At 58.5% G+C, this 26,175-nt stretch overlaps 2 protein-coding genes across 3 annotated transcripts; one reads left to right on the top strand and one right to left on the bottom strand.

The window, feature by feature from the left end:
- Positions 1-476: 476 nt before the first annotated feature.
- Positions 477-1,834, bottom strand: Mrpl51 (mitochondrial ribosomal protein L51). The gene is made up of 3 exons (XM_013023591.1): positions 1,756-1,834; positions 1,343-1,453; positions 477-879 (listed from the first exon to the last, which is right to left on the bottom strand). The coding sequence occupies exons 1-3, from the start codon at positions 1,832-1,834 to the stop codon at positions 683-685; spliced, it is 387 nt and encodes a 128-aa protein (XP_012879045.1). The 3' UTR covers positions 477-682.
- Positions 1,835-1,957: 123 nt separating this feature from the next.
- Ncapd2 (non-SMC condensin I complex, subunit D2) lies at positions 1,958-25,181 on the top strand. Of its 2 annotated transcripts, none has more exons than XM_013023627.1 (32): positions 1,958-2,563; positions 3,762-3,908; positions 6,075-6,150; positions 6,903-6,961; positions 7,557-7,738; positions 8,684-8,826; positions 9,856-9,983; positions 10,075-10,198; positions 10,357-10,504; positions 12,371-12,568; positions 14,176-14,310; positions 14,396-14,483; positions 14,600-14,780; positions 15,560-15,684; positions 16,198-16,422; positions 16,815-16,989; positions 17,479-17,563; positions 19,035-19,168; positions 19,897-20,029; positions 20,121-20,205; positions 20,284-20,448; positions 20,747-20,919; positions 21,314-21,428; positions 21,974-22,097; positions 22,364-22,519; positions 22,610-22,787; positions 22,881-22,975; positions 23,373-23,453; positions 23,529-23,712; positions 24,571-24,691; positions 24,775-24,915; positions 24,993-25,181. In XM_013023627.1, the coding sequence occupies exons 2-32, from the start codon at positions 3,782-3,784 to the stop codon at positions 25,073-25,075; spliced, it is 4,167 nt and encodes a 1,388-aa protein (XP_012879081.1). In that variant the 5' UTR covers positions 1,958-2,563; positions 3,762-3,781; the 3' UTR covers positions 25,076-25,181. The 2 variants fall into 2 exon arrangements, with proteins under 2 accessions (XP_012879081.1, XP_012879082.1); XM_013023628.1 differs by lacking the exon at positions 1,958-2,563 and adding an exon at positions 3,144-3,342 and having other exon boundaries at positions 15,560-15,685; positions 16,199-16,422.
- The last annotated feature ends 994 nt before the right edge of the window (positions 25,182-26,175 follow it).

Raw genomic sequence — 26,175 nt, 5'->3', positions numbered from 1 at the left:
TTGTTTTGTTTTCTCCTGCCTGAATTCCTTGTTTTATTCTCTTTTGAAAGCTTGTAAGATACCTCTACTTCCTAAATACTAATTGACAAGAATTTGAAGTGATTCATGGGCCTGGTGGTGCGGCCAAGCGCCCAGGAGAAGTGAGGCCAACCTTGGACCAGCACACCTTCCATCCAGGCCTTTGGGAATTTTCCACAGAAACTGTGCCAAGAGAAATAAATTGGAGTTCCAGACTGCAAACCAACCAGAAAGTACCAAGAATAAGAATCAAGAGAGACAGAGGATAAAAAGAAGGGAAATTCAAAAATCAGGCCAAATGCTCCATTACCTGATTAATAAAGAATCTACAAAGAGCCGGGCGCCAGTGTCCTGTAATCCCAGCTACTCAGGGGCTGAGAAGCAATGGGGGTGGTTTGAAGCCAGTGTGGGCAGAAAAGTCACAAGTGGAGCTGTGGCTCAGGTGGTAGAGTGCCAGCCTTGAGCTCAAAAGCCCAAAGACAGTGCCCAGGCCCTGAGTTCCAGCCCCAGGATGGAAGAAAGAAATGAACTCCGGAGCCGCAGGAGTGCGCTGCGGTACTGAGAGGTTCCGAGGCAGCCCTTCTTTATTACGGACAGTGTGCTGCCACCGTCCCCTCGGCCCCGGCCACCCCGGCCCGGCCACCCCGGCGTCCCCAGCGCGTCCCTAGCGGTGCTTGCCGCGGCGGTTGAAGTGTTTGTAAAGGTATCGGATGCGCTTGTTAAGGTTGTGCCAGTCCTCCAGGAACATTCTGTTCCCCACCATTTTCTTCTTCCTGATGCAGCGCTGCAGTTCGTTCCCCTTCCAGCCCCGCAGCCACACGGGGCCGCGGATCAGCTCCTTGGGATGCTTCTCAAAGTTTCCTGGGGGATGGAAGAGAGGGTAGTCATGTCAGGAGCGGAGGACCGAGCGTGTGTGGTGAGCAGGAGCGTGTGTGGTGAGCAGGAGTGGTGCTGCGCTCCTGCAATCCCAGCCCTGACATATGGAGACCCTGACTACTCTCGAGACAAGAGAACCCAACCTGGACCAAGGAAACCTTTGAGCACAGTTGCAGCTTCCTGAGCAGAGCTTGTGCAGAAGTCATGTTCTCAGGAGGCTCAGATCTGAGGATTGCAGTTCAAGGCCAGCCTGAGCGAGGGAAAAAGGCCATGGGACTCTTACATCCCTGTGGGGCTGAGGAATCGAACCCACGGCCTCATACATGCGAGGCGAGCACTCTACCACTGAGCCAGCTTCCCAGCCCAATTTGTGTTTGTTAACAGTCCAGTCCAGCGTGGCCGCAGACCCGCGCCTCCCATGAGTAGCTGCGGGGGGGGGGGGCCTCACCGAGGATCCCAATGTTGTCGTAGACGCCGAACAGAGCCCGCTTCTCGTCCCAGCGGTCGACCTCTCGGGGAGGCGGGAGGGTGCGCCTTATGAAGTAGTTCCTGGGGACACCTGCGACGGGGCGGGAGGGACCCAATCAGAGCTGTCCACGGGGGGGGGGTTGAATAGACACGTCAATCAATCAGAGCTGTCCACGGGGGGGGCACGTCAATCAATCAGAGCTGTCCACGGGGGGGGGTTGAATAGACACGTCAATCAATCAGAGCTGTCCACAGGTGGGTGGGGGGTTGGATGGACATGTCAATCAATCAGCTGTCCACGGGCGGGATTGGGTGGGCACGGCCCTCGGTCGGCGCTGTCCCCGCGTCCCAGCCCCCGATCGCGGCGTGGCCCGCGGGGAGCGCCCCGCTCACCCACGGAGAAGCTCCTGCCGGCCGCGGGCAGCCAGCCCCGCAGCGCCGCGCGCGCCCCCGCGCACAGGGCCGCCGCCATGGCCGGGCCTCCACGCGCACGCGCAGACGACGGCGGCGGCGACGCCACGGAGAGAGCGGGTCGGCCGCGGGCCTCACGGCGAGGGGCTGCGGGCCGCCACCGCCAGCCCTTCCCGGCGAGCACTGCGCTGCCGCCACGGGCAGGCCCCGCCCTCCAGCTTCCGGCCGCCAGCCCGCCCGTCCGAGCGGCTTCCGGTCTGCACACCGGAAGTTCGGGAGAGCTCCGCGGACGCTGCGGGGCGTCTGTGGTGAAATGACCCCCCCTCCGCTTCCCCGGGCACCCTCAGCCAGAGCGCGGAGCCGAGTCCTTGTGGCGCCCTGGCTGTTCATTACGGGGAGAGGGGGGACTTGGGGTGGCACCGAGCGGAGGACATGGCAGGACGCGACCGCGGTGCCAGCACGGCCGCCGCGGCCTCCTCCCGCGGCCCGGACCGGCTGGGGGCGGGGCCTGGCGCTCAGCCCGCCCTGTGATTGGCCGGCTCTGCCAGCGACCGTCGGGATTGGTCGGCTTGCAGCCGTTGGGGTTTTTGAACGCTCCGTGGGTGGTTTTTGCCCGCGCTTTGCCGCGCCCGGCTCAGAGGGCGGGCCTTCTGTCCTCCCTTGCTCGGGATTGGCCAGATTCTCCGCCCACTTGGAAAGCTGCCTCTCTGATTGGTGCGCTTGGTGCAGTCGTGTTTTCGTGAATCCCTCGCAGCCCCGCGGCTCAGGTCTGGGGAAGCCGCGTAGCCAGGTGAGCGGCCCGGGGTTCTGAATGGGAGGAGCGGGGGCCGGGGCCGGGCGTCGTGGGTTCGGCCTGCAAGTCGGCCCGGGGAGGGCTCGATGTGGGTAGAAACAGTTAACCCTGACCAGAATGGCCGTGTGTGTAATTGGGGGCCAGATGGAGAGGTGGGTTCAGGCCGTCCGATCTCGGTCTCCGTGATGAGCGGGGCGAGATCCCGGGGCCCGGAGACCTGGGCGGTGGCCGTGCGGGGCAGTGGGCTGCTGCCCGGTGCCGCCTCCCCACGCGTGACGGGCGTGACGAGAGCAGCGCCCCAATCCTCCCTGCGCCCCCACCCATTGCTCCGATCCTCGGAGCAAGGTCGTGAGGCTCCCGCCTGTCAGCCCGACTGCTCTGGAGGCCGAGATCGGAGGATCGCGGTTCGAAGCCAGCCCGGGCAGGAAAGTCCACGAGACTCTCTGTTCTCCATCAGGCCACTAGAACACCTGAGGTGGCGCTGTGGCTCAAGCGGGAGAGCGCCCGCCTGGAGCTGAAGAGCTGAGGGACAGCGCCCAGGCCCCGAGTTCCAGTCCATCCTCTAGGCTGGGGAAAGCCCGAAGTGGCGTTACGGCACCAGTGGTATAGCGCACCAGGCTAGAGTGAAGAAAAGGCACAAGGCGCAGGCAAAGTCTGTAATCAGAGATAAGAAACGAAGTGACGTGGACCCACAGTAGCAAAATCAGGACAAAAATTAGGTCCTGCCTTTTTTCTTCAATACTAGGACTTTGAACTCGAGTCCTTAGGCTTGCTACGTAAGCATTTTACCACTTACGTCTCTCTGCCAGCCATGATGACATCTCAAAAGTGAATGCTAGCAGCTTATTGTAAGACTACGGCAAGAGGTGCCGGTGGCTCACGCCTGTCATCCTAGCTACTCAGGAGGCTGAGATCAGAGGATCAGGGTTCAAAGCCAGCCCGGGCAGGAAAGTCCATGAGACTCTTACTTATCTCCATTAGACCACTAGAAAGCCAGAAGTGGCGCTGTAGCAAGAGCGGTAGAGCGGTCACCTTGAGCTGAAGAGTGCAGGGACAGCGCCCAGGCCCAGAGTTCAAGTCCTACGACCAACCCTCCCCCCCAGTAAAAGACTATGTATTGGGGATGTTGTTGAACCAGATGAAAAGTCGCCTTAGATTTTCACTCTCGCGGTTATTTTTGCTGTTTGGTTTCCAGCCCTGTGAACCAGTAGAATTATGGCCCCCCAGCTGTGTGAGTTCCATCTCCCCTTGTCCCCGGAGGATTTACTAAGAAGTGGAGGCGTGAATCAGTATGTTGTCCAAGAGGTACTGCCCATCAGACAGCTGCAGCCCCAGCTTAAAGGTGAGATGTGCGGCTGCCCTGATTTCCGGCATGTGAAAGTGAGCGGCGCGACGCTCGGTGAGGGCTGGGAGCAGCTCCATCCCATTCCGTCTGTTTTCTCTGTCATTGTATGGGAGTCGCGACATTAGTCCCTCCCTGGGTCATCTGATAGATAGTCTTAGTGAAGATGATTCCTCATTGGGAGAAACAGTTTTAAATTCTTACCCTTTACCATATACTAAGGCACAGTACTAGTAGATTTAAGAGTAACAGGAAGCTGGGTGCTGGTGGCTCACGCCTGTCATACTAGCTACTCAGGAGGCTGAGATCTGAGGATCGTGGTTCAAAGCCAGCCCAGGCAGGGAAATCTGAGAGACTCTTTATCTCCAATAAACCACCAGGAAACCAGAAGTGGTGCCGTGGCTCAAGTGGTAGAGCACTCACCTTGAGCTGAAGAGCACAGGGACAGTGTCCAAGCCCAAGTTCAAGCCCCATGACCAAAAGAAAAAGAAAAAAAGATACGTGCCTCACTGACCTTCCTTCCTGGGCTGACTTCAGACTGGGATCCTCAGCTCTCAGCCTCCTGAGTGGCTGGGATGACAGGCATGAGCCACAGCACCCAGGATAGGAAGTGATATCTTACAGGATCACTGTCATTTCTGAGGTGTGGTGTTGGTGAAATGTCATTGTGGTGTGTGTGTGTGTGTGGTGCTTAAATTTGTGGAGAAGGAATTGCAAAAGAAGAAAATAATTGCAAAGAAGAAAAACTATAGTGGAGCAATGTGGCCAGCACTACCAAAAGATCAAGGTTAACATCATTACTAATAAGAGATTGCTGCTATGGGCCTCTCTTGGTTTTGTATTGTTTTTTTGCGGCACTGGGGTTGAGGCGAGGTCTTTGGACTGGTTGGGCAGGTACTTTAGTGCTTGTGTCACCTTACCCCCCCCCCATCCATACTTTGTTTTCATGCATTTTTCCCCCATTTTTGAGATAAGGGCTAGCTAATTGCCCATTGAACCCTTGACCCTCCTTTCTTGACCTTGAGAGTAGCCGGGATTACTGACATGTGCCACCAAACCCACCACGTATTGTTTTTTTTTTTTTCTTTTTGTGCTAGTCCTTGAACGTGAGATCTGGGTGCTGTCCCTTTTTTATTCAAGGAAAGGGCTCTACCACCTGAGCCACAGCTCCATTTCTAGCTTTTCAGTGGAAATATGTTTCTCAGACTTGCCCTTTGGGGCTAGCTTTGAACCTGGATCCTCACATCTCAGCCTCTGGTGTGTCCAGGATTTTAGGTGGGAGCCACGGGTGATATGGTTCGTGAGATCGACCCCGCCCTTCCTTCGGTGATAGTCTAGCGAAAAATGTATGACCCTAATACAATTGTGAGAAAATTATTAAGCTGGCATAGTAGCGCATGCCTACAATCCCAGCACAGGAAAGGTAGAGGCAAGAGGATTACAGGTAAGTGAGTTCCAGGCCAGCTCCATCCACAAGGCCCCTGCCCAGCAAGGGCTGAGTGTGTAGCTTAGTGGTACAGAGCTTGTCTAGCATGCGCAAAGCCCTGTTAATCCTCAGCACTATTGAATAAGTACATGAACAAATAAATAAACAAGAGCCAAGTGCCAGTGGCTCACGCCTATAATCCTAACTACTAGTGAAACTACATTCAACATTTCAAGTTGGAGACGGCCTCGGCCGGCTAATTCATTAGCACGAAACTGCACTCAGAAGCTGGAAGGTTTGTGACAGAGGACCAGCTTTGAGGGAAAATGCTGCGTAAGATAGCGCAAGGCTAGAGTCCCAGCCCCAGCCAGCACCAAAAAGGGAAAGAAAGAGAAGCATCAGGCGAAGCCTTATTGAGGGGCAATGTACAAAATAACGAGGAAGGAAGTCTAAAATGTCAGTGCAGGTTTGGACAGGACTCATCAAGAAGGTTTTTCCCTTCAGATTAGTCATTTCCTTTTATTTTGCCAAGTCCTGGGGCTTGATCTCAGGGCCTGGGCGCTGTCCCTGAGCTTCTTTTGCTCAAGGCTAGCGCTCTGCCTCTTGAGCCACAGTGCCACTTCTGGCTTTTTCTGCTTATGTGGTACTGAGGAATCGAACCCAGGGCCACATGCATGCTAGACGAGCGCTCTACCACTGAGCCACCTGCCCAGCCCCTGCGCGCTCTCTTGTCTTCACAGCATTTCAGGCTGCCTTCCGAGCACAGGGGCCGCTTGCTATCCTCCAGCACTTCGATACTGTCTACAGCATCTTACAGTAAGTAAAATCACCCCCTTGCCAGGCGCCGGTGCTCACGCCTGTAATCCCAGCCACTCAGGAAGCTGAGATCTGAGGACCAAAGTTCACAGCCAGCCTGGGTAAGAAAGCTTGGGAGACTCTATCTACCAGAAAGGTAGAAGTGGAGCTGTAGCTCAAGAGGTAGTTAGTCTTGAACAAAAACGCTCAGGAACTGAGTTTAAGCCCCAGGACTGGTACACACACACACACACAGACACACACACACACACACGTTAGTTGAATCTGTGGCTCAAGTGGTAGAGTGCCAGCTTCGAGCAAAAATGTCCAGGCTCTGAATTCAAGCCCCAGTATAGGCGTACACACAGCTAAAAGCATTTGGGCACGCTGTTTGCCAGTGTGTGGTTGGGTTGTGGGGTTTCCCGTGTGTTTTCAAGCCTTGGGATCCTCAGGTTGGCTGTGCTGTGTTAGAATGGGCCCTGTGGCTCCCCGTCTCCCTCCCACATTTTTCTTTGTTTCTTTCTGTATCAGTCTTGGGGCTTGAACTCACAGCCCGAGCGCTGTCTCTGAGCTTTTTGTACTCCAGGCTAGCGCTATTATTTGAGCCACAACTTCACTTCCAGCTTTATTGTTGTTGTTGTTCATCAGAGATAAGAGTCTCAGGGACTTTCCTCCCTTGGCTGTCTTTGAACTGGGATTCTCAGCCCTCCTGGGTAGCCAGGATTACAGGCGTACGCCACCATGCCCGGATTCACACTTCCTTTCTCTTACAGTCACTTTCGAAATGTCGATCTGGGTCTCAAGGAAGATACTCTGGAATTCCTGATAAAAGGTGCTCTAGGGATCCTGGGGTGGGGGATAAATTCCTGCTGCTGTGGGGTGTCTGTTTACTGCCCTCCTCCCTTGTTGGCCAGGTGATGATGAGCAGGCTGTGGTGATTCAGTGTGCCCGGCTAAGTTCTAAGCCCTTTGTCCTATGGAGGTCTGTAATCTTGGTGAGCGATGCAGAGTTGTGCGCGCTCGCTGTAAGGGCAGACCAACATGAATTCCTTCCTACTTTGGAGCCGCCTCTCTTTCATGGGAGGGGCTCTTCCAGTTGCCCGGGAGACGGCAAGGCAGCTGGCGTTGGAGTAGGAACAGGGCTTACTTCGATTTCCGTGGAGGGCAGAGGGTCTGTAAGGACTTAGCCCTGTGAGCGGCCACTGGAGATGACACACACATCTTTGGTAATCTGATGGCTGCAGGTCGGAGGCGTTTTGAAGTTGGGGGGGGGGGATGCTGGTGCTCAGACCTGTCATCCCAACTACTCAGGAGGCTGAGATGCGCAGATGATCAAAAGATCATCAGCAAAAGAGCTCAGGGCCAGCGCCCAGGCCCCAGGGGCGGTGTTTGGTTTTGTAAAGTAATTGGCATCTTCTGCCCTCCCAGTGGTGTCCCTGCATTCCCAGGAGCTCCCGTCCATCCTGGATGATGCAGCGTTGAGTGTGTCAGAGAGAAGCAGCCATCTTAATGCCCTCAAGATGAACTGCTACGTCCTCATCCGCCTCCTGGAATCCTTTGAGACCATGAGCAGCCAGACAAGCCTCCTGGGCCTGGACGTGGTGGGGAAGGTAATGGGGCTTCCTGCCTCGCTTTTTCTCATTGGGGGCCAGTCCTGGGCTTGAATTCAGGGCCTGGGATTGTTTTTTTTTTTTCCTCAAGGCTGCTGCTCTACCACTTAAGCCACAGCTCCCTTTCTGCTCTACCACCTGCACCACAGATCGCCTAGCATGCATGAAGCCCTAGGTTCAATTCCTCAATACCACATAAACAGAAAAAGCTAGAAGCAGCATTGTGGCTCAAGTGGTAGAGTGCTAGCTTTGAGCAAAAGAAGCTCAGGGACAGTGCCCACGCCGAGTTCAAACCCCAGGACCGTCCAAACAAAAAGAAGTCTTCATGCTGGTGGTTCACGCCTGTCATCCTAGCTACTAAGGTGGCTGAGATCTGAGGATCATGGTTCGAAGCCAGCCTAGGTGGGAAAGTCCATGAGACTCCTTTCTCCCATAAACTATTCAGAAAAAGCCAGGAGTGGTGCTCTGGCTCAAGTGGTGGAGTGCTAGCTTTGAGCACAAAAGCTCAGAGACAGCGCCCAGGCTCTGAGTTCAAGTCCCAGGACCAGCCAAAAAAAAAAAAGTCTCAGGGACTTTCCTGCCGAGATTGGCTTCAAACCTAGATACCCAAATCTCAGCTTCCTGGGTAGCTAGGGTTCCAGACCATCTTGGCCGTGGCGCTACCCCGGAGCTGCTTTTGCTCACTGTGGATGAGAGGAAGGGACTATTGCCCACGGCATGCGGTCCCGTGATTCTAACGCTGTGTCGTGGTCTGCGCGTCAGGTGAAGGAGAAAGGACTTGAGGGTCACAGCATTTTCTCCAGACAGGCCGTTCTGCTGCGTTCTGGAGTTTGAAGTGCTTCTGGGTCTCCTACTGGCCTCGATCCTTAAAGCGCACACAGACCTTCAGACCCGGACCCTCTTGTTTCCTTGGATCTTTCCTGAGTGTGTACCTGCTCTTTTTAGGGTAAAAAGGCCCGATCCAAAGCGGCCCAGGGCTTCGATTGGGAGGAGGAGAGACAACCAATTCTGCAGCTGTTAACACAGCTGCTGCAGTTGGACATCCGTCACCTGTGGAACCACTCAGTGATCGAAGAGGAGTTTGTCAGGTGAGTCGTAGAGGTGGTGCATGGAGCAGCTGAGCCGTGAGGAGTCACTGGTCATGTCTAGAGGGAAGGGGGTAGGACCCGGCCTTGAACTCAGGGCCTCTCATTTTGGCTTACCTTTCTTGCTCACAGCTGGTGCTCTACCACTTGAGCCAGGCCCCCAGCCCAGCCTTTTGCTGATTGGTTGGCAGTGGAGTTGTCACAGACTTTTCTGCTCCGGCTGGCAACCTCTAATCCTCCCGATCTCAGCCTCCTGAGTAGCTCAGATTATGGGCATGCGCCACTGGCCTCTGGCTTTAGAAAAGTCTTTTAAATAACTCCATTTCACGGCTGATGGTGGTGTGAGGGTGGAGAAGGTGGAATGTCAGGAACTGCTGTGGATCTGTCCTCTCTCATGCTCATTCATCTGTTTGTGAAAAGGTATTGAGACTCCTCCGGGGCTGGGCGCCGATGGCTCACGCCTGTCATCCGCACTACTCAAGCGGATCACAGTCCAAAGCTAGCCTAGGCTGAAAATTCCATGAGACTCTTTATCGTCAGTTAAAAATCCAAAAAAAAAGCCAGAAGTGCTGGTGTGGTTCAAGTGCTAGAGCACCATCCTTGAGCACAGAAGCTCGGGAATAATACCTAAGCCTGAATTCAAACCCCAGGACACCATGTACACACAAAAAGAAGCCTCTTGTATATTGTGGGCATCATTATATACACTGGGAATAAGATTTAGTCCCCGTGGAGTTTACATTATAGAGTAGAAGACAATTATTATTTTTTAATGGTTAGTGGTGGGGCTTGAACTCAGGGCCTGGACTCTGTCCCTGAGCATTTCAGCTCAAGGCGAGCGCTCTACCACTTGAGCCACAGCGCCACTTCCGGCTTTCTGGTAGCTTATTGGAGATCAGAGTCTCACAGACTTTCCTGCCCTAGATGGTTTTGAACCGCGATCCTCAGATCTCAGCCTCCCGAGTAGCTCGGATGGCAGGCGGGAGCAGCAGCCTTTGGTTCTCATGGCTGATTTCCTGTGTTCTTTCTCAGTTTGGTCACCGGCTGTTGCTACCGCCTTCTAGAGAATCCCACGATCAGTCACCAGAAGAACCGGCCCACCCGGGACGCCATCACGCACCTGCTCGGTGTGGCCTTGACGCGGTACAACCACATGCTCAGTACGTCCTCCATCATCCCTCACGGTCGCTCCTCTGCTGTTCCGACCCCGGCTTTGTCCTCCCATCATCCCTTGCGGTCCCTCCTCCGCAGGTGCCACTGTGAAGATCATCCAGCTCCTGCAGCACTTTGAGCACCTGGCCCCGGTGCTGGTGGGGGCTGTGAGTCTGTGGGCCACCGAGTACGGGATGAAGAGCATCGTGGGGGAGATCGTGCGGTGAGTCTCCCTGGCCTGCGGGCGGCGGAGTCGGGATCAGTTGGGCCTTTCTTCTCCTGGCAGCCCTAGATTCCCGCACAGCCTAGATCCACGCTTGCTTTGCCGGCCGGGAGCTGACTGACGGAGCTCTTGTCCTGGCTGTGTTCTTCCTCGCGTAGAGAGATCGGCCAGAAGTGTCCCCAGGAGCTGAGTCGGGACCCCTCTGGGGCCAAGGGCTATGCCACCTTCCTCACGGAGCTGGCGGAGCGCGTGCCGGCCATCCTGATGGCCAGCGTGTGCGTCCTGCTGGATCACCTGGATGGGGAGGTAGGCGGGGAACTCCGGGGTTTTTAAGTAGGCTAAAGGTGGAACTTTGGACGTGGTAAAACATTCACCCTACAACGAGCTACGCTCTCAGCTGAAAAGTTGGGTTTTTGTTTCGTTTGTGGATTTTTGGTGTTGGAACTGTGGTGTTTGGTTTGAGACAGGATCTTGCTGGGTAGCCCAGACTGCCCTAAATCCCAATCCTCGGACAGCTGGGGTGCCAGGCATGGTAGTACATGCTTATAATCCCAGCACTCAGGAGGCTGAGCTCTCCGGATTCCGGGCTGAGCTCTCTGGCCGCCTGAGCAGAAAAGTCTAAGGGACTCTTATTTCCAGTGACACCGGCAAAAAGCCCAAAATGGAGCTGTGGCCAAGTGGTAGAGCAGGAAAGCTCGTGGGGCTGAGCCCCATCATTCTTCAGGCTAGTGCTCTGGCCGCTGCCTGCCTGGCCACGAACAATAACCTTTGTCAAGTCCACCCCTGGCCCCCTGGCAAGGTGGCTGTCAAGGTCAAAGGCAGGCCACACAGTCCTGTAACTTATTGTATAAGAGTCTGTCTGTTCTCTGACTCTCAGCCTGGCAAAACTCCCAAACTCTCTTCTCCCACCAGGTTACATAACAGACTTGCTTTGTACCCAAGGCCTGCGTTCTGCTTTTTCTTGGATGTTGTCAGTAAACTGGGAGTGGGTGTGGGGAAGGAAAGAGTAGGTTTCTCTGTTCACCCACAGACTTAGAGGCTCCAAGAGCTCACATGAAAGGTAAGGAGTTAACCAGGTGCGCCTGTGGCTCATGCCTCTAATCCCAGCTACTCAGAAGGCCGAGGTGTGAGGATTGTGGTTCAAGGCCAGCCTGGGTAGGAAAGTCCATGAGACTTACTACCTCCAATGAGCCATCAGAATCTCAGAAGTGGTGCTGTGGCTCCAAGTGGAGCAAAAGAATCAGGGACACCATCCAATCCCCGATTCTGGAACTGAGCTGAGGGACAACGCCCAGGCCCTGAGTTCAAGCTCCACAACCAACAAAAAAGGAAAGAAACTAGTTAAAATAGTTAATATTTTCTGATGTTAGGATTTCATAATCAAGTGCAGGTTAAAGCATCCATAACTCTTTAAGTCTAGAAGAGTAAAATCTGAAACTTTGAAACATCAACTCGATACCACAAGTAGACACTTGGTTTCGTGCATATCGTCACTGGAATGTTCTAGAAGATGCCCTCTCTGTGCACAATGAATTCTCTGTTGCGACTTGAGTCGCATTCCCTAAATTCCTTGTCATAGACACACATGCATTCCAAAATCAAAAAAAGGAAAGAAGTAAAGTTTCAGTCCGCACCTTTTCACAGAGAACCACTGAACACCATGTTTCTCGAACCGCCTGGAGAAAAGTTGGTTTTGATTCATGCACTTGTGTTTTTGGTGCTTGTCCTGGGTCTTGAACTCAGGGCCTGGGCGCTGTCCCTCAGCTCTTCAGCTCAAGGCTGGCGCTCTACCACTTGGAGCCACGGCTCCACATCTGGTTTTCTGGTGGTTTCTTGGAGATCAGAGTCTCACGGCCTTTCCTACCCAGGCTGGCTTTGAACCTCGACCCTCAGATCTCAGCCTCCCGAGAAGCTGGGATGGCAGGCGTGAGCCACCAGCACCTGGCTCTCCACTCACTTTCTTTCTACGTTCTCTGAGCAAACAAGGCCCCTCTCAGATTCCGCCATCTCCTAGATCCTTGGGGCCAGATACCTAGGCAGCTAAGCAGCGGAGTCACAGCCGGGCACAGGCATGCTTGAGCTCTGCCCGAGACTTGAACCCACGTTGTGCAGGGTGGATGCTTGCTTCCGCTGGGGAGAGTAGCCCACACCGCCTTCTGCTCTTTCTGTCAGAACTACATGATGCGCAACGCCGTGCTGGCAGCCATGGCGGAGATGGTGCTGCAGGTCCTGAACGGAGACCAGTTGGAAGAAGCCGCCCGGGACACGAGAGACCAGTTCCTGGACACGCTGCAGGCCCACGTCCACGACGTCCACTCCTTTGTGCGCAGCCGCGTGCTGCAGCTCTTCACACGCATCGTCCAGCAGAAGGTGAGCCGCTCTGCACGGGCTCACAGTGAAAGGCCGAAGTAAAGAGTGTCCAGAGCTGAGCGCTGCGCCTCCCGCCTGGAATCCCAGCCATTCGGGAGGCCGAGATCAGAGGATCGCAGTGGGAAGCTGACCCAGGCAGAAAAAGTCCGTGAGACTCCTCTCTGATGAACTACCAAAAAGTTAGGAGCGCAGAGCAGTAGCTCGAGTGGTGCTCAGGGACAGCACCCAGGCCCTGAGTTCAAGCCCCAGGACTAGCACAGGAAATGAAAAGAATTCAGGTGATCCACAGAGGACTAGGTTTGAAGTTAGCTAGCAATCACTTGTAGACTTATGTACCAGTAGTTCGAATAACACAATTTTTTTTTTTTTTCTGTCAGACAAGGGGCTTGAACTTGGGCCTACACACTGTCCCTGTGGTCTTTTGCTCAAGGCTAGTGCTCTACCACTTTGAAACACAGCTCAACTTCCAGTTTTTGAGGTATTCACTGGAGATAAGAATCTCATGGAAAGCCGGGTGTTGGTAGCTCCTGCCTTTAATCCCAGCTACTCAGGAGGCTGAGATCTGAGGATCATGGTTCAAAGCCAGCCCGGGCAGGAAAGTCCATGAGACTCTGATCTCCAATGAATCACCAGAAAACCAGAAGTGGCGCTGTGGCTCAAGTGGTAGAACGCCAGCCTTGAGCTGAAGAGCTGAGGGACAGCGCCAAGGCCCTGAGTTCAAATCAGATGACCCACAAAAAACAGAATCTCATCAAAACTTTTCTCTGCCCTAGGCTGGCTTTGAACCTCAGTTCTCAGATCTCAGCCTCCTAAGTAGCTAGGATTACAGATGTGAGCTACTGGCACCAGGCAATACTACAAATCTTTTGAGATGGGAATGTGGCTTTGTGGCAGAGTGCTCGCCTAGCATGCATGAAGCCCTGGGTTCAATTCCTCAGCACCACAGACACAGAAAAAGCCAGAAGTAGTGCTGTGGCTCAAGTGGTGTAGAGCGCTAGCCTTGAGCAAAAGAAAAGCTCAGGGACAGTGCTCAGGCCCTAAGACAAATCTTTGTGTAAGATCTGTATTGTTACATTGTATTTACAATCTTACATTGTCATAGTTTATAATCATAAAATAATTCTCAGGAAAACGGTGCCTAGCTCCACAGAAGGACTAGACTGAGGCTTAACCTTCCTCAAACAATGCTACTTAACATGTTTTTATAATGCCACCGGCAGCTTGCACGCGCACGTGTGTGTGTGTGTGTGTGTGCGTGTGCGTGCGTGCGTGCGTGTGCACATGCATGCATGCGCACGCGCGCACATACACCAATCCAGGGGCTTGACCTCAGGGCCTTATGTGCTCACTGGACTTGTTTAAGGATGGCGGTCTACCACTTAACCCACACCTCCGCTTCCACTTTTTGGCGGTTCACTGGAGATGAGTGTCTGCTTTGTCCACCCATGTGGCTTTGAACCTCGATCCTCAGATCTCAGTCTCCTGCATTGCTGGGATGACAGGCGGGCGCCCCCAGTGCCCAGCTGGAAAGGCTTCGTGTAGAGGGAGGTCAGGCTGGCCGGTGTGGGCATGCGCGGATGTGTCTTCCCCCTCTCCTCCCTCTCCAGGCCCTCCCCCTGACTCGATTCCAGGCCGTGGTGGCCTTGGCGGTGGAGCGTCTGGCAGACAAGTCGGTGCTGGTGTGTAAAAACGCCATCCAGCTGCTGGCCAGCTTCGTGGCCAATAACCCTTTCTCCTGCAAGGTACGCCCTCCCAGGGCCAAGCAGCGGCCTGCCACCAAAGCCCAGGGCGCCATTCCCTGCTGACCTGCCCTTCCTCCCTGCGCAGCTGAGTGACGCCGATCTCGCCGGACCCCTGCAGAAGGAGACCCAGAAATTACAAGAAATGAGGGCCCAGCGGCGGATCCCAGCTCCCCGTGAGTACGCATGCGCGGCCCAGGCCTGCCCCGCCAGCCGCCTCCCCCGCCCCGCACAGCCCCACGCGCACAGCCCCACGCGGACCAGGGCCGCTCCCACTCTGGTGCATCCACAGCGCTGCAGCCGCAGGAGGAGTGGGAAGCCATGCTCCCCGAAGTGCAGTCCACGCTGCAGAGGCTGCTCGCGTGTCCCCAAGAAGAAGAAGAAGAGGGGACACCCCAGCAGATCGCTGACGCGGAGACCGCGGACCAGGTGAAGGAGCGCATCCGGCAGCTGCTGGCCAGAGCCAGTTACAAGTACGTGAGGAACCCCCATGCTGCGCTTGGTCTTGTTTTGGTGTCGCTTCTGGGGCTTGAACTCGGGGCCCGGGCGCTGTCCCTGAGCTTTTTCTTTTTTTTTTTTTGTCGGTCGTGGGGCTTGAACTCTGGGCCTGGGCGCTGTCCCTCAGCTCTTCAGCTCAAGGCGAGCACTCTACCACTTGAGCTACAGCGCCACTTCCGGTTTTCTGGTGGTTTATTGGAGATAGGAGTCTCACGGTCTCTCCTGCCCGGGCTGGCTTTGAACCGCGATCCTCAGATCTCAGCCTCCTGAGTAGCTAGGATTACAGGCATGAGCCACCAGCGCCCGGCTTCCCTGAGCTTTTTCAAATCAAGTCTGGTGCTCTAGCTTTCGGCCACCTTGCTAATAATTCACTGGAAATGAGTCTCGGGGAGCTGAGGACTGGAGCTCACGCCTGTCATCCCAGCTACTCTGGAGGCTGAGGACTGAGGATCTCAATTAGAGGCCAGCCTGGGCTAGAAAGTACGGGAGACTCTGATCTCCAGTAAACTACTCAGAAAAAGCTAGAAGCGGCAACGTTGCTCCAAAGAGCCTCAGGGACAGGGCCCAGGATCACCCAAAAAAACAGGAAAGTCTCATGGACTTTGCTGCCTGGGCTGTGCCGGCCTCGACCCACGATCCTCAGCTCCAGCCTCCGGGCCTGGCTGATGGCTGGCGGGTGGGAGGCCGGCGCTGCGCCCTGGGGGGGGGGCCTCAGGCGCCCTCGGGGCTGACGCGGCCCGCGGGGCTGTCCCAGGCAGGCCATCCTCCTCGCCCGCCAGGCCACGCACCGCTTTCCCGGATCCGACCCGTTCTGTGGGGCAGACGCAGAGGACTCCCCCGAGGACCGGCTGCTGAGCCTCCTGGCAGACATCTTCAACGGTAATCCTCGTCCCGCACCCAAAAGGACGCGGCCCGACCCGTGCTCACTGCGCAGGCTCCGGCCTGCTGACGGCGCTGCTCCACGGCGGTCTCTGCGCAGACTCCGGCCCGCTGACGGCGGCCACTGCGCCCACTGCGCAGACTCATTATTTTATTAAGGTGTTATACAATGGGGTTACCACTTAAGAAACCTAATTTTAAGAAACGATCTAAGATGGGCGGGGCAGGTGGCTCAGGGGTAGAGCGCTCACCTAGCACGCGTGAAGCCCTGGGTTCGAGTCCTCAGCTCCACAGACACAGAAAAAAAGCCAGGAGCAGCGCTGTGGTCCGAGTGGTCGAGCGCCAGCCTTGAGCCAGAGAAGCTCAGGGACAGCGCCCAGGCCCTGAGTTCAAGCCCCAGGACTGGCCAAAAAAAAAAAAAAAAAAGATGTAGACCCGTGTGTGATTTCATAAACTTCCCCCTGTCGATAGAAATGGCCGGGGTTATTGCTAGCTGTATTCTCCATCTCTCCTGCCCAGCCAGTGGCACGCAGGGCTGCGGTGCAGACCCGACCCCAGAGCAGACGGCCGGTGCCGCCCCGCGGGGGGAGCATGCGCAGGCGCAGGCGGGGCGCAGCGAGGAGCTGGTGAAGCAGGAGCTACTGGTGCAGTACCTGCGGGACGCCCGCAGCTTCTCCCGCAGCGTCACGGAGGCCATCAGCACCGTCAGCAGGATGATGTACGAGAACACCACCACAGGTGCGCGGGCAGACCGCTGGCGCCACTTACGCGCGCACTCGTTGGTTCTGGGGGTTCATCGGAGAGAGGAGTCCTTCCTGCCGAGGCTGGCTTTGAACTGAGATCCTCAGGTCTCAGCCTCCAAGTCGCTGGGATGACAGGCGGGCGCGCCAGAGCCCGACTCCAGCCCATATTTTGTCCGTCTCTGCGCCTGTCATTTTGGTTTGTCCCTTCCCAACTTGCAAATGCCACAGCATCCAGAATTTTCTATTTGCTGCGTCGCCAGTTGAGAACAGGAGAGAGGGAGCCCAGGGCCTCCACTTGCAGCCTCCGAGCGCCCTGGGCAGGAGTCCCTCTTGGCTCTCGGGGTGTTTGGCCACGGAGCGGGGTGACGTTCGTCTCTGTCGTTGCAGTGGTGCAGGAGGTGATTGAATTCTTTGTGATGGTCTTCCAATTCGGGGTGCCTCAGGCCCTGTTTGGGGTGCGCCGCATGCTGCCTCTCATCTGGTCGAAGGAGCCGGGCGTCCGGGAAGCGGTGCTCAACGCCTACCGCCAGCTCTACCTCAGCCCCAAGGGCGACTCGGCCAGGTACTGGGCTTCTGTCTTCTTGGCGGGCCTCGCTGAGGGCGGGTGTGTGTTGTGCACACGCATGCGCATGTGCAAGTCCTGGGATTTGAACGCAAGGCCCGGGCTCCGTCTCTTAACCGGTTTGCTCAAACCTGGTGCTCTACTACTTGAGCCACTGCTGCACTTTGGCTTTTTGCTGGTTCACTAGAGATAACGGTCTCAGATTTTTTTTTTCTTTTTTTACTTTGCCTGCCGGGGCTGGGTTCGAATTGTGATCCTCACATCGCAGCCTCCTGAGAAGCTGGGAAGACTGGCGTGAGCCGCAGGCACCCAGAACTTTCTAGTCTCTTCCAGATGAGTTTCAAACCCATAGGCATAGGATCACTAGCGGCTCAGGCTGGGGCTGAACCTGCACCACTGTCTGTCCCCCGCGGCTGAATGACACAGGCTGGGGTCACCCTAGTGGCCGGTTTGCTGTCCTCTGACCCCCAATCTCTGCTGTATCCCCAGAGCTAAGGCCCAGGCCTTGATCCAGAATCTCTCTTTGCTGCTGGTGGATGCGTCGGTCGGAACCATTCAGTGTCTTGAAGAAATTGTAAGTCTCCCCGTCCTGTCTGTGTTCACGGGTCCAGGGCTTCCGCCGTGAGCTCGGCCCGCACGGAAGCCCGCGTGCACCATTTGCTTTTCCCTTCGCAACTTCCCAGCGATCCAGGGGCCAGTTACAAGGCAAACACACCAGCGTTTTAGAACAGTACAGAGCCGGCCGTGCAGGGAGTACGCGTCATCCTGCGCTGCCGTGGCCGTTCCAGTGTGCTGCTCGGTCGCTGGTCGTGAGAACTGTGCAGTTGAGATGGGGTTAGGGAATTCGCCTGTGTCATGTCCAGTAGGCTCTGGAGCTGCACAACCTATCCTCAGCCTCTGAGCCTTCGAAGAGTGGTCAAGGAAAGCTCTGAGAAAGCACTAGGATTTAACTTGGCTCCTCTGGTCGGGAGGATGATTTAGAGACCTAGAAAATAACAGCCTGATGCTGGTGCTCCCACCTGTAATCTCAGCCACTCAGGAGATTGAGATCTAAAGATTGCCATTCAAAGCCAGGCCAGACAGGAAAGTCCACCGTGGTGGAGCACGCCTGTAATCCCAGCGCCCCAGAGACTGGGGAAAATCTCCGTGCATGGATAAACCTCGCAAGAAGTTCGGAAGGCCCTCCTCCCTCCCCCATCTTAACAAACGCTCCGCACCGGTGGTGTGCACCTCTTAATCCCAGCTACGCAGGCAGAGGTCAGAGGACCATTTAAAGCGGGTCCCAGGCAGAAATGCCAGACCCTATGGGAACAAGAAAGCAGTGCCACCAAACAAAAGCCCAGGGCTGGAGCCCTGTGGGCCAGGGACCCCGAGATTGTAGGGACCCCAATCGCAGTATTCCAGTGACGCCCAGCGGAGGCGGCAGTGACCACAGGCCGCCGCTAGGGGGGCCTCGCGTCCCCGGGGCCGCCTGTGGATGACGAGCAGCAGATCCGTGTAGAAGGACAGCAAGAAAGGGTGCTGGAATTTTCCAGAACGTAATCAGAACTGTAGGTCCACATGGAACCCACTCCCAAAGGCCTTTTTTTTTTTTGGTCGGTCATGGGGACTTGAACTCAGGGCCTGGGCGCTGTCCCTCAGCTCTTCAGCTTAAAGGCTGGCGCTCTACCACTTGAGCTACAGCACCACTTCCAGTTTTCTGCTGGCTTATTAGAGATCAGAGTCTCAAGGACTTTCCTGCCTGGGCTGGCTTCGAACTGCGATCCTCAGATCTCAGCCTCCTGAGTCGCTGGGGTGACAGGCGGGAGCCACCAGTGCTCAGCTAGTGAGCACAGTTTTAAAGGCTTCAGAGCCTCCATGGAGGCTGGAGGCTGGCCGGCCTCCACCCTGGCGGCCTCCTTCCAGTCCCACCGCAGGGCCGCTCCAGGCTCTCCCTGCTGTCTTCCCGTCGTCATCCAGAGGCTGCGCGGAGGGCGTGCTGGGCGGAGGGCGTGCTGGGCGGAGGGTGTGCTGGGCGCGGGCCGCAGCCATCTTTCTGTCCTCAGCTGTGCGAGTTCGTGCGGAAGGAGGAGGTGAAGCCGGCGGTGACGCAGCTGCTGTGGGAGCGCGTCACGGAGAAGGCGCCCTGCTCCCCGGCCGAGCGCTGCGCCGCCGTCATGCTGCTCGGCATGATGGCCAGGTGAGGCGGGGGGGGGTGGTCTGCAGACGGCTTGGTGGAGAAGTAGCCAGAGCAGGCGACACCGGCTCCCGCCTGCCATCCCAGCTACTCAGGAGGCTGAGGTCTGAGGATCAAGGTTCAAAGCCAGCCCGGGCAGGAAAGGCCATGAGACTCTGATCTCTAGTAAATCAAAACCAAGCCAGAAGTAGAGCCCTGGCTCAAGTGGTCGAGCACCAGGCTTGAGCTGAAGAGCTCAGGGACAGCGCCCAGGCCCTGAGTTCAAGCCCCACGATCAACAAAAATAATTACCCAGAGCCAGGCCCCGTGGCTCCCGCCTGGCATCCTGGCTACTCAGGAGGCTGAGAGCTGAGGATCGCGGTTCAAAGCCAGCCTGGGCAGGAAAGTCTGTGAGACTCTGATCTCCCATGAACCACCAGAAAACCGGAAGTGGCGCTGTGGCTCAGGTGGTAGAGCGCCCGCCTTGAGCTGAAGAGCTGAGGGACAGTGCCCAGGCCCTGAGTTCAAGCCCCATGACCAACAAAAACAAAAATGACCCAGGTCCCACTCCAGTGTACCCAGGACTGGCGGCCGGATGAAGTGTTCTTCCCCACCCTCCCCCACCAGACCAGATCCCCGGATGCAACAGGGACTCGGGGTTAGGGCCCTGCCTTGGGGACCAGACATCCTCCCCTCCCCTCCCCGTCCCCCCCCCCCGTCCCCCCTTCACCTCGGTACCCACCTTCCTCCAGAGGGAAGCCCGAGATCGTGGGCAGCAACCTGGACGTGCTGGTGGGCGCCGCGCTGGCGGACTCGGGGCGCCGGGACTACAGGCTGGCCCAGCAGGTGTGCCAGGCCATCTCCAACATCTCCGACCGGAGGAAGGTACCGAGCAGGCTCTCCCGGGGCCCGGGGGGGGGGGGCCGGGAGGCCTCGCCCACCCTGCAACCGCACCCCTGTGCTCTTTCCCCCCCAGCCCTCCCTGGGCGCCCGCCACCCCCCCTTCCGCCTGCCCCAAGAGCACGGATTGTTCCAGCGCCTGCAGGACATGGTCACCACAGGTGAGCGGGTTGTTGGGGTGCCTGGCCCCCCCGCCGGGAGCCTCGTGCAGAAGCGAACCCCGTCTTCTCCCTGCGCAGGCTTCGCCCAGCCAGACCCGCTGTGGGTCCCGTTCAAAGAGGCGGCCGTGGCCCTCACCTACCAGCTGGCCGAGGGCCCCCAGGAGATCTGCGCGCGCATGCTGCGCGACTGCGCCCGCCAGGCCCTGCACGCGCTGCAGGACAGCGCCCCCCAGGGGGACCCCGGTGAGCAGCGGCTGCTGTGGGCTCCCCGCCTTCCCTCTGCCCGCCTCCCTCCCTGCTTCCATAGCTCCCCAGCCACACCACCCCATCTTTCCTGGGGTCTGCCATTTGAGCCACGCACCCCCTTCCGGCTTTGTGCTGCTTTACCAGAAACGCGAATCTCCCAGGTTTCCCCTCCCGGGCTGGTTTGAACCCACGCCCCTCCCGCGTCCACCCCCCGAGTAGCCGGGATTGCAGGCGTGCGCGACGGGCGTGGGTGCGCGCTGACTTGTTGTCCGGGCCTTCCCTCCGGCTCGTGCAGAGGCCGCTGCCCCGCGGCTGCGCGCGCTGCTGCTGCTGAACCTGCTGTCGCTGGCGGGGGACGTGGCCCTGCAGCAGCTGGTGCATCTGGAGCAGGCGGTGAGCGGGGAGCTGGGCCGCCGCCGCGCCCTGCGCGAGGAGCAGGAGCACAAGGCCAAGGCGCCCAAGGAGAAGGTGAGGCGCGGGCCCGCCCAGCCCCGGGGTCCCGCCCCGGCCGCTGCAGGGGGGAGGCGGGTGGACGTGACCCACGCGAGCCCAGGACGCGCCTCCAGGGAAGCAGAGCCGCCACTGCGGCTGGCCAGGGCACGCGTGCACCGGTGCTCACGCCTGTCGTCCCAGCTCCTCAGGAGATCTGAGGATGGAGGCTCAAAGCCAACCCAGGCAAGAAAGTGCCTGAGACTCTTACCTCCAGTGAACTGGCAAAAACCAGAAGCGGAGGCATGGCTCGAGTGGTCGAGCGCCAGCGTGGAGGGGCAATACCAAGGGACAGTGCGGCACGCACACACACGCACACACGTACACACATATACACACCAGCTGCATCTCTAATGAGCCCGCGCCCCTGCAGAACACAAGCTCCGAGACCACCATGGAGGACGAGCTGGGGCTGGCGGGGGGCGCCAGCGCCGACGACGCCGAGGCCGAGCTCATCCGCAACATCTGCGAGATGGAGCTGCTGGAAGGTGAGCGCTGCGGCGTCATCAGTCTGCGCCCGTGGCCTCCGTCCCCAACCCAGGGCCGTCCCCACACCCCCCCACACCCCGATCCCCAACCCAGGGCCATCCCCACACCCCGATCCCCAACCCAGAGCCATCCCCACACCCCGATCCCCAACCCAGGGCCATCCCCACACCCCCCACACCCCGATCCCCAACCCAGGGCTGTCCCCAGCCTCCATCCCCAACCCAGAGCCATCTCCACACCCCGATCCCCAACCCAGGGCCATCCCCACGCCCCGATCCCCAACCCAGAGCCGTCCCCACACCCCGATCCCCAACCTAGAACTTCCCCAGCATGAGATCCCTAACCTGGAGCTGTCCGCTCCCCTGGCTTCCAGTTCTGAACCAGTAGCCGTCCCCAGCCTCCAATCCCTCACCCCGAGCCGTCCCGGCCTCCCTCCCCGGCCTCCGAGCCCTCACCCCGAGCCGTCCCCGGCCTCCGAGCCCTCACCCCGAGCCGTCCCGGCCTCCCTCCCCGGCCTCCGAGCCCTGACCCGGCCGTCCCGCAGGCAGGCAGGTCCTGGCGGCCTTCGTGCCCCTGCTCCTGGCCGTGTGCCACAACCCCGGCCTCTACAGCAACCCTGAGCTCTCCGCCGCCGCCTCCCTCGCCCTTGGCAAGTTCTGCATGATCAGGTGGAGCCTCTTCTTTTTTGGGGGGCTGGGGGCGGCACTGTGGGGGGCTTGAACTTTCTTCACGGTTTCACTCAAGCCTGCCGCTCTACCCGCTGAGCCGCAGCCCCACTCCTGGCTTTTTCGGGGGTTTCTTGGCGACAAAAGAGTCAGATCTTGCGGCCCAGGCTGGCTTCTGAGGGCAATCCTCGGTGCTCAGCCTCCCGAGGAGCCGGGGTGACAGGCGTGCGCACCGGCGCCCGGCCCTGATGATCGTCACGCCGCCCCAGCTCCAGGTTCTGCGAGTCCCAGCTCCGGCTCCTGTTCACCATGCTGGAGAAGTCGTCCCTGCCCACCGTGCGCGCCAACCTCATGGTCGTGGTCGGAGACCTGGCCATCCGCTTCCCCAACCTGCTGGACCCCTGGACGCCGCATCTGTACGCTCGGTGAGCAACTATGACTGCCTGTGCTCCTGGTGTGTGTGGGGGGGTGGGGGGCGCAGGCTGCGGTCCCCTGACCCGACATGCCGTCCCCAGCCTCCGCGACCCGGCCCAGCACGTGCGGAAGACGGCGGGTCTGGTGCTCACGCACCTCATCCTCAAGGACATGGTGAAGGTCAAGGGGCAGGTGAGCGAGATGGCCGTGCTGCTCATCGACCCCGCGCCGCCCATCGCCGCCCTGGCCAAGAACTTCTTCAACGAGCTCTCCCACAAGGTCAGAGGCCGCCACCATTCGGGTTTGCGTCTGCCGCCCGGGCGGGTGTGCGTGTCCATGACCCCATCTCCAACACACGTCTCCCCCCTGCAGGGCAACGCCGTCTACAACCTACTCCCCGACATCATCAGCCGCCTGTCAGACCCCGAGTGCGGCGTGGAGGAGGAGCCCTTCCGCACCATCATGAAGTACGCCCCTGGGGCGGACGGGAGCTGTGGAATAAATAAGGCCGGGCACTGTGCTCACGCCTGTAGTCCCGGCTATCTAGGAGGCAGATCTGAGGATCAGTTTGAAGCCAGCGCGGGCAGGAAAGTCCATGAGACTCTTCTCTCCGACAATTCACCAAAAAGCTAGAATTGGAGCTTGTGGCTCACGTGGTAAAGCCCCAGCCTGGAGCAAAAGGAGCTCAGGGACGGCGCCCAGGCCCTGAGTTCGAGTTCCACAAATGGCACATTAAACAACAACACAAAAAGATGGCGCCTCCTGTGGAGGGTGCCCCCATACCTTGTAGCCGCCCTGCGCCTGGGGGAGGGGAGAGGCTGGGGTCCCGGGGCGGGGGACCCACGTGCTCCCCGCTTCCCGCAGGCACCTCCTGGCCTACATCACGAAGGACAAACAGCTGGAGAGCCTGCTGGAGAAGCTGTGTCAGCGCTTCCGCACGGCGCGGTAGGTGGGGGCCCCCCCAGCCTGAGGGCCCCGGCCAGGGTGGATGGGTCCCCGAACTGTGCCGTGCCCCCCCAGCACCGAGCGGCAGCACCGGGACCTGGCCTTCTGCGTGGCGCAGCTGCCCGTGGCCGAGCGCGGCGTGCGCCGCCTGCTGGATCACTTCGACTGCTTCGGCGACAAGCTGACCGACGACGCCGTGTTCGCCGCCTTTCTGTCCATCGTGGGCAGACTGCGGCGTGGGGCCAAGCCCGAGGCCAAGGTGAGTGCCAGGACATACCCCCCACGCCCACGACCGCGCTGGGATTTTGGCTTTGGTCACGGTCCTGGTGCAAGATCTCAGGCTGGTGCTCTACCACCTGAGCCACGCCGCCACTTCCAGCTTTTTGCTGTTTTCCATCGGCGAGGAGGCTTGTGGATTTTAACTGGCAGGACTGGCTTAGAACCTTGGTCCTGGGCTCCGTGTCCCTGGGACAGGATCAGGGGTGCCCTTGTAACGAGGAACGAATGAAGGTCGTGACCAAGTGAATGACTGACTGTGCTAAGCCCCGCAGCACTGTTTAGGGTGGCTGGATGTAAATCATCATCTAACACTGTGTCTACCATGCCAGACGCCAGCTGTGGGCCTGAATCTCTGCGCCACGCCTCCCTCCCCCGGCCCGGGAGTTTTATCCCCTCCGTCCTCTCCTGGGCCAAAGTGCCAAGAGCTGGGCTCTCCATTCGCTTGTTCTCTGGAGCCAGGATGTAAGCAAGAGCTCTGTAGGCGCTGGACGGGTACCGTGGGACTAAGCTGAATCCCGGCCAAATCTGGCATCTTCCAGTCAGTAGTAGACAAGGCTCTGTGTGTGTGTGTGTATGTGTGTGTCCATTGTGGGGCTTGAGCTCAGGGCCTGGGCGCTGTCCCTGAGCTTCTTTTGCTCAGGGCTGGCGCTCTACCACTTGAGCCACAGCTCCCCAGTTCCAGCATTTTTTGCAGGCATAGCTACTGGAGGTCAGAGTCTCCCAGGCTTTTCCACCCCGGCTGTCTCCAAACCTGATCCTTAGATGACAGCCTTGTGAGTAGCTGGGATTCCAGGCGCGCGCTACCCTGCCCAGCGCAGTGCTGTTCTTTGCCCTGCAGGCTGTGGTGGACGAGTTTGAGCAGAAGCTGCGGGCCTGCCACTCTCGAGGGCTAGACGGGATGGACGAGCTGGACCCGGGCCCAGGAGGCAGCCAGCAAGCCCCGTCGGCCAAGAAACGGGGTACGCTGCCCCCCCCCCCCCCCCCCCCCCGCCCAGCAGCCTCCGTTTCCAGGCAACCTCCCAGCCTCGCTGGTCTCCTCTAGTCCCTAGAACGCAGGCCGCGGCTTCCACGGCCTCGGACGACTTCGCCACGCCAGAGCCACGCAGACCCACGCGCCGGCCTCCACGCACCACCAAGAAGAAACCCCAGGTCGTCTTCTCCAGCGATGAGTCCAGTGAGGAAGGTACGGCCCCCCCACCCCCCATGCCCTGGGGGACCCCCCAGCGCGCGCCGCCCTCCTCCCTCCCGTTCTCTTTCTAGAGCTTTCCGCGGAGATGACGGAGGACGAGACCCCCAGGAAAACCACCCCGCTCCGCAGGGCGTCCCGCAGGCCCCGCTCCTAGCCCCAGCCCTGCTGTATTGGCTCACCTCCGTGGAACGTTCTAGAATGCCTGGGTTTTTAATCTGTCCATAGTCTTTGATTGCTTTTAACCTGGCCTCCTGGGCTGGGCTGGCTTTTACCGGCCGCGTGGGCCTTGCTTTCTAGCGAATAAACGTTTTATTATTTGGTCTTTTTAAAGCATGGTCTGGGATTTCTGTCGCTCCCGGGGCTTGAACTCGGGGCCTGGGCGGTTTTCTCGTTTTGTGTCAGCACTGGGATTTGAACTCAGCACCTCCTGGTCTCCCTTAGCTTTGTTCCTCCAGGATGACCCCCTCAGCCTCCCTGCAGAGGGTCTTCAACCCCCAGAGAAAAGGGGAGCCCAGGCCCCCACATCCCGTGAGCTTCCCGCTCCCCTGTCCACAGCCCCTGGCTCCCGTGATGAGGTCTGCTGCTGAAATGGGGTCACCTTGGCCCAGAAAGACGGCTTGTGTCAGCCGGATGCGGGGTGCACAGCTGTGTGACACCCCAAGGTCAGCAGCTGGGCTGATCAAACCTGTGCCAGGCCAAGGGCTGTGTGGCCAGCCTGAAACCCCGCCTGCATTCATCCCCCCAGACCAGGAGTCCCCATCGGCGCCCCTGCATCTAAAGGAGGCCCCGCCCAGAGCAAGCCCGCCCCCCCTGCTCCCCGCGTCTGCCGTGTGCTGAGTCACCCTCAGCAGCCCCAGCACACGAGTCTGTTGTCATGGCAACCGCACAACTGCGTCAGAAGCACTGCGGGCGCCTGTGCGCGGGGCGGACGCTGATGACAAGTGACAGGGGAGACGAGGCCCTGGTCACGCAGAACATGGAGGGGCTCTTAAGCCCCCCCTTATTTTGCGTGCCCATTCAGGCTCTTGAACTGAGGGCCTGGGAGCAGCCCTTCCTTTGGACACTCAGGGCGGGCGCTCTACCGCCTGAGCCACGGCGCCACTTCGGCTTTTTGCTGATTCACTGGGCTGAGTCTCCACACTTTTCTGCCCAGGCTGGCTTTGAACCTGGGTGTTCGGAGCGCTGCCCCTGGGGTAGCGGGGTGGCCCTTGCTGGGAAGAGGAGCAGCAGCTGCCGGGTCCCCTCCCCCCCCCC

Source organism: Dipodomys ordii, unplaced genomic scaffold (genome assembly GCF_000151885.1).
Source record: "Dipodomys ordii isolate 6190 unplaced genomic scaffold, Dord_2.0 Scaffold69, whole genome shotgun sequence".
NCBI classification, from domain to species: Eukaryota; Metazoa; Chordata; class Mammalia; order Rodentia; family Heteromyidae; genus Dipodomys; species Dipodomys ordii.
Note: the sequence above shows the minus strand (reverse complement) of the source record. Positions and strands in the feature narration are given on the sequence as shown.

Excerpts from the sequence above, each read along its gene's own strand:
- Mrpl51 (XM_013023591.1), bottom strand. The coding sequence starts at position 1,834 with ATGGCGGCGGCCCTGTGCGCGGGGGCGCGCGCGGCGCTGCGGGGCTGG. Across the intron at positions 1,454-1,755 it reads CGGCAGGAGCTTCTCCGTGG|GTGTCCCCAGGAACTACTTC; the intron begins GTGAGCGGGGCG and ends GCCCCGTCGCAG. Across the intron at positions 880-1,342 it reads CGACAACATTGGGATCCTCG|GAAACTTTGAGAAGCATCCC; the intron begins GTGAGGCCCCCC and ends TCCATCCCCCAG.
- Ncapd2 (XM_013023627.1), top strand. The coding sequence starts at position 3,782 with ATGGCCCCCCAGCTGTGTGAGTTCCATCTCCCCTTGTCCCCGGAGGAT. Across the intron at positions 16,990-17,478 it reads CCCAAGGGCGACTCGGCCAG|AGCTAAGGCCCAGGCCTTGA; the intron begins GTACTGGGCTTC and ends CTGTATCCCCAG. Across the intron at positions 20,449-20,746 it reads CGCCCCCCAGGGGGACCCCG|AGGCCGCTGCCCCGCGGCTG; the intron begins GTGAGCAGCGGC and ends CGGCTCGTGCAG.